The following is an 8,688-nucleotide window of genomic DNA, read 5'->3' as shown; positions in this document are numbered from 1 at the left end:
CTGATGCAAAATTAAATGATATTTGACATTTTTGTAGTTTAATTGTGCATTAATCTTTCAGTATATCCACCTAGATTATGTAATATTGGAACTCATGTCGGGAAAATAGGCTAGAACAAACAAGATTGCACGTGTAGGTTGTATGGCCGTAGTTTCATGTAAATTTTATTTTATTGAATCAAAACTCAGAAAAAAATGCATGGGCTCCAAGAATATATGGACATTTGAATTAATAACCACATGGGAAGGAAACGACTGGCCCGAACTTATGTCTACTATTTGCTGGCACATATGGAAAGCTAGTTGTGATCTAGTTTTTAGAAAAGGTTATCTTTGATGTTTATTAGGTTTCTAAGAGAGTTTCTGAACATATACTGAAACTCACGACCTAAACGATATTTACTTTACGAGGACTTGTGTTGATTATGAGATTAAGTTGGCTACTAATCAAGAGTACTTATACACCCCAGATGGGAAACAAATCAACATGTGCTTAATTTATGACCTTGTTGGTACCAATCACTGTGTGGGTCTAATCCTTACAAATAACGCATGTATCTATGTTGGAGTTAGGTGACATTGCTCAACTTCCACTGCGCAATGACAACTAGCTAAAAAAATACGTGGATAAGATTTTGAAATGGGCCAAGAAACTTAAGCAGGTAGAGTATGATTCTGAAGCTGACAATCCAGAGGTTCCTCAAAAAAGTTAAGGAACGCTTTGGACAAGAAGTGGGGAATGATTTTCTCTTGTGATTTAGACTAAATCGATAACATGTCTTTTGTTTTAAGGAACATGTACTTAAATTCCTAGACATAGCAATGTTCTTGATTTTAACTTAGCTAGGATATGCAATGTGACTGCCTTTCCTTTTGATCCGCATGAAAGAAATCTTAGTATTCTTTTTAACCGCCTTAACAAGGTCTGTCAAAGGTACTTAACGAAGCAGATAATATGCATCCCATATACGTTCGGTAGTTTTTAACGGATATCTGCTAATTATCCGCTGAACACTGGAGATTTGCTTCGCCATCCGTTTTGTTAAAATTAACAGATATTAGTAATATCCTCTAATTAACTGAACTACTAAACTCAGCAAAAAAAAAACATCTAAACTTGATTGTTTGTGTTTAATCATTTATTCTTCTCGTGAATCTACAATTGTAACACCACATCAGCTCTGGCAAATTTGTCATTCCTTTTTTTTTCCATTCAAAATCATCTAGCACGTGTCAAAAATTAGGTATTCTTAAGTAATAATTTTGTGAACACTTTTTTTTTTTGATGTCCGAGGCTAGTGGTCCCTAGACTACATCCAAACTCCTTTGATTGGAGTGGATTTCAACAATTACATGATTCAAACTCCTACCTCCGCAGTGGGAGGGAGCATGTGGAGGAAACCCTAATCTTAAGATGAACAAAATATTCATGATATTAGCATTTTCGTATCTAGGGGTTAGAACCCCTACCTCGACAATGGATTTCACCAGACCACTTGGTGATTGGATAATTATTATATGATATTAGGAGTTTCGTATATGTTAATATTTGGTAAAGTATTCGTATTCGATATCCGAAATTTCGGATAATATCGGTTCCAAGGAAACCCTAATCTTAAGCAATGGTTAGAATACACCATGTTACCTGCCTTATATATGCAAACAGGGACGGTGTAAGATGTCTGCTGCCTCCTTTTCGGATTAAAAAGAACACCATAAACAAAATTCACCTAGTGTTGAACAAAGATTAAAGAAAAATTCAGTGGGTAGAAAAGAAAAAGGGTGCATGTGGACGTAGTTTTGGATGGGATTATCTCTCAAATCAAAAAACTGGTAAAATAAAATGTGCCAGAAATCTCTGGTTGCAAAAAAGAGGAATTAGATTAGAGGGAGAGAGAAAGAGTAGTGCTGACGCAAATTATTTTTGAAGAATTTGTTTTCTTTTTTTAATTTCTTTAAGTTATTTTCTTAGAAATAAAAACAACACAAAAAGAGAAAGAAAGAGAGAGAGATATGGGAAGGAGGACGACAATAACAACTGCTTATACACAAGAAGAAGAAGATAAATATCAGAATCCCATTTTCATCAACAATCAAGAAGAAGAAATTTTATCATATTTTCATCTCAGATTACTTGTTATGTTATTATTATTCTAGGAAAACATAGAGTTTTTCTTTGATTATTATCATGATTTATGCAGTATTGGATTCATCGATCTCAATCTTCATCGGTGAGTTTGGGTTTTACTTGGGTTTCTGTTGCAGATTCATTCATTGTTTTTAATCTATTGAAAATCATGAGTAGCTAAGGTTAATGGGGTGATTGACCCTATAATGTATGTTAAGTGTTTGTGATTGGTTCCCAATGAGCTTGATGAGTGAATGATGGTTTTCTCTTGTGTGTATGTTTTTTCAGGCTCATCGGGGAATTTGTCAAGTAATCATGAATCTACAATGGGCGGACGGATAGTGGTATGGGGTTCAGAAGATTTGTTCATATCATTTGGTTCGGATCCTAATTGACGCGATTATAAGGATATATAGTTATATTTGGTGGATATTTGAAATTTTGGTGTAGTGATTCATTTGGGTAGTAGCTAGGAATTTAGTTTTGCTTGGACAAATTTAGGTAAAGGTTTCATTCACTCTTTAGACTGATATAGAAACTGCAATTGATATATTGCTAGGAATAGATAATCTGAAACAGTAGGAAATTTATGGGATTGCCTCAAGTTGCTGCCACCAAAGTCTGTGACGAAGTCACAGCATCTGTGAGCACATTTATGCATAACCTGCCTCAGTTCAGTGGTGCAAGGGGGTGCGACTTGGATAGAATGCATGGAGCAAATGTGGGTAATAGGATGCCAGGAGAATTTCCGTGTTCTTCTATTGGAGATTTCCAAAGCAAGACCACCTTGGAGGTTCAGAAAGCCCCTAATGCACTTTCCAAGCGTGATGGTTTGGGGAATGATGCATCAGATGTTCATAGGTTGTGGACGGATTATAAGGATAAGAAATGTTGGTTAACTCCTACCGCTGCACGTAATATTCATCATCCTGTTTCAAGAATTGTAGGTTTTGGATCAGATGAATCGGCTTTGTTTGCTCATGGGATAGAGGAAAGATTACAAGCTAATGTACACTCATCTTCACCGACAACTGCTGGGATTAATTATAACAAGACTGAGCTGCTCGGATCACTAGCGAGAAAACGCTTGTTATCCCCTCTTAATAGCATGCTTTCGGCAAATAGTTTCAATGGTGATCCGCTAGACATAGTTGGGGGTGATAACCAGTTCAGTTCTTGCGGTTTAAGTAATAAGTTCCGGCTATCTGTGTCACAAGATCATAAGAAAGCTAATATCGGTAATTCCAAGTCCCCGTTATGGCCAACATTCAGCTGCCCAACAAGGAATACCATGCTAGATAATGCCACCTGCGCAAGCTCCAGTATACTCACTGATGGCCCTTTGCTTGTACCTGATGAACATTGTTTTCCACTGCTGGATCCTTGTAGAGATAATCTAGTAAGAACCCAAGCTGGGGCTATTGCCATAACCCAGAAGGAGGTGATCTCGCCTCCTCTCTCGTTATCCCCTCTAGGTCCCAAATTCTCGGAAAGAATGAAAACTGGAGGAATTTGCAGAAATTCTAGAAATGGTGAATACCTAACCTCAAAGAACATAGGTAAGTCACTTGATGGAGCTGTCTCACACGTTTTATTTAGCCAGGAAGAAGAGGAACCCAACATGAGGACTGAAAGTCATAAAGATATTTATCCACGTACCCCTGAAAAAACTAATAAGGTTGGGCGATATTGGACGCCAGAGTCAGCACCTACTCCACAATGCATCAAAATGATTAGAAGTGTTAGAAGATCCTTGGTTGGTTCATTTGAAGAATCTCTGTTATCCGGCCGGCTCTCTTCTGGCAAAGCCAGTCAGGTATGGGTTCGTTACATCTCGATAAGTGGTCCATTGTGTCTCTACCAGTTAAAATATATAGATTTGGCCTTTGTTTTATCTACATGGACTCTCATGTAACACTTTGTTTCGTCTTTTTGACTTCTTATCCTGCAGACAATTGATGGCTTTCTTGCTGTTCTTAATATCACTGGAGGGAGTTTTTCGCCACCACCACAAAGACTTCCCTTCACAGTAACTAGTGTGCATGGAGATAGTTACTTGCTATATTATTCATCTATCGATCTTGCTGGAAATTTACCGTCAAATAAATATAAACCATCAAAGCTCAAGAGAAGCCTCAGCAACAATGATTCTAGAAAAGCCAAGACTCACCTGCGCATTCCTGTGAAAGGGCGAATACAGCTGGTACTAGGTTCTGCCTGGTCATTATATTCAATTTGCTGAGTATTGGAGTAATATAGTTCTGATGACTACAAATTGTGATCTTATCTGCAGGTTCTCAGCAATCCAGAAAAGACACCTCTTCACACATTCTTCTGCAATTATGATTTGACTGACATGCCAGCTGGAACCAAGGTATGTTAACATAATATATCTAGATTGTACGTTATGCTTACAGAACATTAGTGATTTGAATTTTGAATCAAAAGGTGTGTTTTAACTCGTATTTGTCTCCCTTGTATTATGAATGCCAGATTTACCTTTCATAGAACCAAGCTTTCATAATTGATAACTAAATGTTTGGTCTCACTGGTGTGGTGTTGTTTAGTGAGCTATAAACAAAATTGTTCACAATGCCAGCCCGGGACATCATTATAGAATGCCTTGTGGATGCATGCATGATGTTTCCAAATTCAACCTTTTGATTATCTTCTGAGTATTACTATAATATATCATGAAACTCTTATTTAATTTATTGTGTTTTTGTTTTTTTCTGCATTTTCATTCGCATGAAGACATTCTTGCGTCAAAAGGTTACTCTAGCTGCTTCCAAAGGAGGAAGCACGAAATCTGCTCCAGTATCAAAGCAGTGCCATCCAATGAAGCCTGTTAGAGAAGTTCCCAACCCTAATGAAGTAGTTGACACTGTAAATAACTTGGGTTCTGTGAATCAAAGTTCTAAAGTTATAAAAAGTGATAGATCCCATTTTATGGGATGTGTATATAGTGGTGATAATCAACAATATCCCCAGCCAGGTCGGACCCAACATAGTGGAGAGATGAACTGCTTGTTGCTTTCTCCAGGGGATGATCTTTCTCAGACAAATGAATTACATGGCAGTCAGCAGGAGAAGACTCCAATGGAAACGAGTGAAGAAACTGACAAGAGGTTTTTTCATAGTCCTATCAATGAGAACACTGCTGGTGTTCTGCGGTATGCCCTTCATCTTCGTTTTCTATGCCTCTCTAAGAGATGTTCAAAGTCGCTGCAAAGGTGCAAATCTGATCCTTTATCCAACCCACAAACTAATAGCTTGGACGTTGGAGGTGAACGGCGATTCTACTTATATGATGACTTGAGGGTCGTTTTTCCTCAGCGCCATTCAGACTCTGACGAAGGAAAGGTATGTCTGTTATTCTAAAATCTTATATTAGTATTAACATTCTTCTCCGATAATGCATATTGATGTTATTTTTAAAAATCAAGGTTTCTTTTCATAGTTGCTTCCGTGAGGTTATTTGTTCGTTCGGTTTGATTTTAGTTTCCATTTTTCTTGTTTGTGTATCCATTCTTCTTTGACGTCTAACTTGATTTTGATGTTTGTTTTACCAAGGCTTTGTTTACTTTGTCATGGCAGTTGAACACAGACTACCATTTCCCGGAGAATCCAAAATACTTTGACTTCCAAGACTGATATCTCGACATTCGACAACGAGAACAATGTACGTAGTCGTCTCTCCTAGTAAGGGACTCTCCTATATTCACATTCTCGATCATGCTGGCATATTTGTACATATTCCGGTCATCAACACCCACATCATTTCCTTCCTTTTTGTTCATAATGGGTGAGACATCAATCAACCTGTAAAGATTTTCGTCTTTTCAATAAAAAAATTAAACAATAATGTTCAATTGTAAAAGTGTTTTTTCACTTTCAGTTCAAATTTTGGAAATCTTTTCTTCCTCTGTTGGTCTTTGAACTTTGAAGAGACTACTCGAGTAGAAACACAAGTGATAAGGATAAGGAGGGTCCATGTGGCCCAATCTATTGCATGTGAACTACAATGTCCTATCCATATCTACATGTTATTGCTTGGTAGAAGGCATTTATTGTGTTAGGGGGAAACAGAATGTGGTATTGACTAGACGATAATAAGTTGTTGTTATTACCCTTGAGTTTCTTTGAAGAAAGAAGAACAGTACACAAAATGTCTAGGATTTTCTTGTCATATAGGTAAGTAACATAGAACAAAATGGACCATGCCTGGCGGTGGACCTCCTCAGTTAAGACTTACTGTCTGACAGATCCAACAAAATAATTGAAATGCAGGGGGATGGTGCCTGGTTACTAATTGGTGGTTCTCTTTGCATATTTAGAGTCATTTGGTTTTGACTAGGTTTACATGAGAATTGCAGCCATTGCTTTGGAAGATGATACATTTTCTGAACAAGCTAGTGTGTTTTGTGGTTGTGCAATACATACACCTAAAGATATGGACCTGGTATGGAATTAACACCTTGATGGCAACAATATATCTCTTTAATGAGAAAATACATTAAACAACTTATGGAAATTACATTTTTGAAAGGCCAAATACAATAACTACACTGGAGCCAATTTTGGTAGTGAGGCAAGATGAGGTCAATGATGTCATGGAGTTGGATGATGCAGTCCATGATAAATCTCAGTTGCAGTTGCCAACATCATATCTCACAAAACCCATCAACTCTGGCCCTTCTAGTCTTGGATTGTTCTCATAACTGTAAATTCAGACAAAACCATCAATGCCAGTATGCCACGAATAGATAATACAAATTACTCATATCATGATCAGTACTACACTAAATTTAATAAATGAGACAATGGGAATGGGACATGAATCTCACCTCTTCTCGGTGAATTTGGTGAAGGACCCTGTAGTCGGAATAGTACCACATAAGTCATTGTCTGAGACATCTAAGCTCTTGAGGTTGCCAAGCTTGGTAAGATCTCTAGGTATTCTTCCTGTCAGTCCGTTTCCATTCAGTCTTCTACAAAAAAAAAAAAAAAATTTATTACACTGCAGAGACAGGAAGACATTGCGTGAGCATGTATGCATATATCATTCACATTGTAGCAAGTTCAAGTACTGGAAGCAAAGAAAAGACTTAACAACAACAACTACTACACCAATAGTAGTTATTGTTCCTGATCATCAACAGTCATGCATCAATTTCCACCCCACTAGCTCGTACATAGCTTCTAAATGTCTTAATTTTTAGATGCAAAAACCCATACTGCAATAGCTAAGAAAGATGGCTACATATGGACATTGCCCACCAACACACGTCATTCCTATTCCTATCTTTTTCTCAAATGAATGAATTTACTCCTTCTAACACAGAGATAGAGAGAGATAAAAAACTTACAAGAATCTGAGATGAGAGAGTTTGGAGAGAGATGTAGGAATGGAACCAGTAAGATTATTGTGGTAAAGATCCAAGCTCACTAGGTTTTTCAATCCATTTCCTAGCTCCTTTGGTATACTCCCCACCAAGTTGTTCTTATACAACTCACTGCAGGAAATACCAATATAATAATTGTCAAATTAATGAAAAAAAAGGAATAAGCAGAAGAGAAAATGTAATCTATGATGATACTGTCAATCTCTTACAGATATTGTAAGTGTTCAAGCTTCGCTAACTCAGGAACCAAATTACCAGACAACTTTGCATTTCCCAAATCTCTGCATCATCATCATCAACACAAACAAGAAGAGTTAGATATAGAAACTATCAAGTTGTTCACTAGACACATTCCATATATGTATATATATATATATATCTACTTACAATCTAGTAACTCTGCCATCTTTGTTACAAGTAACATGAAACCAAGTACAAGGATTGACTAAGGTTGGATCCCAACTTTGTAGAACATTGCCCGGATCTTTTACTGCTCTTCTTAGTGCATATAATGCATCTCCTTCCACATTTGCATTTGTTGTTGTAATTGAAAACACTGCCACCACCACCAACAGCATCCTTGTGAGAATAACCATGAACTTCATTGTAGAGATCAGTCCCTTTACAAAAAACTCTGTAAAATGCAAAATGAGAGAGAGGGGGAGAGAAACAGTGGGGATGAGGTAACTCAGCTTGTTTCAGTTAACTTATAAAGAGAGCCGTGTAATAAATGCTAGTTGTATAAAAGATAGTGGTACATCCAATACATGACAATACAACTGTCGTTTATAAGTATGTTGAAGGATATCAAGGTCTGGGACTGTGGGCATATGTGTTTTTCTTTTCATTTCTTTTCTTTGTCTAAAGCAAAACGAAAATTTTATTAAAATAGCTCACCCACGAGAGGCTAGCCAACCATAAAGGAGTTGAGAAGTCGAGGACCAAAACATGTACTGATATTATTTGGCCCAAGCGGCAAGGGACTAAGGGAGTGAGCACCTTCTTCTTTTTTTGTCAATGGTGGAGAAATTTAGTTTTAAAATTGAGTTTTTTTTTTCTTTTGGCAATTGATCGTAGGACGTATGTGTCACCGAGGACACTATCATTTTTTTTTTTTTTTGAAACATGCATATTATTAAAAGGAATTAGATTAGA

At 37.1% G+C, this 8,688-nt stretch overlaps 2 protein-coding genes across 3 annotated transcripts; one reads left to right on the top strand and one right to left on the bottom strand.

The window, feature by feature from the left end:
- The first annotated feature begins 1,734 nt into the window (after positions 1-1,734).
- Positions 1,735-6,025, top strand: LOC113281122. 2 transcript variants are annotated; one of them, XM_026529772.1, is made up of 6 exons: positions 1,735-2,231; positions 2,417-3,944; positions 4,080-4,331; positions 4,422-4,502; positions 4,883-5,491; positions 5,702-6,025. In XM_026529772.1, exons 2-6 carry the CDS (start codon positions 2,718-2,720, stop codon positions 5,780-5,782), a joined length of 2,250 nt encoding a protein of 749 aa, XP_026385557.1. In that variant the 5' UTR covers positions 1,735-2,231; positions 2,417-2,717; the 3' UTR covers positions 5,783-6,025. The 2 variants fall into 2 exon arrangements, with proteins under 2 accessions (XP_026385557.1, XP_026385558.1); XM_026529773.1 differs by having other exon boundaries at positions 1,741-2,231; positions 5,726-6,025.
- Positions 6,026-6,593: 568 nt separating this feature from the next.
- On the bottom strand, positions 6,594-8,241 carry LOC113277316 (leucine-rich repeat protein 1-like). The gene is made up of 5 exons (XM_026526445.1): positions 7,921-8,241; positions 7,743-7,814; positions 7,498-7,644; positions 6,976-7,119; positions 6,594-6,849 (listed from the first exon to the last, which is right to left on the bottom strand). The coding sequence occupies exons 1-5, from the start codon at positions 8,136-8,138 to the stop codon at positions 6,774-6,776; spliced, it is 657 nt and encodes a 218-aa protein (XP_026382230.1). The 5' UTR covers positions 8,139-8,241; the 3' UTR covers positions 6,594-6,773.
- Between the last annotated feature and the right edge of the window lie 447 nt (positions 8,242-8,688).

This window comes from Papaver somniferum, chromosome 5 (assembly GCF_003573695.1).
Source record: "Papaver somniferum cultivar HN1 chromosome 5, ASM357369v1, whole genome shotgun sequence".
Classification (NCBI taxonomy): Eukaryota; Viridiplantae; Streptophyta; class Magnoliopsida; order Ranunculales; family Papaveraceae; genus Papaver; species Papaver somniferum.
This window is presented reverse-complemented; position numbering and strand designations above follow the sequence as displayed.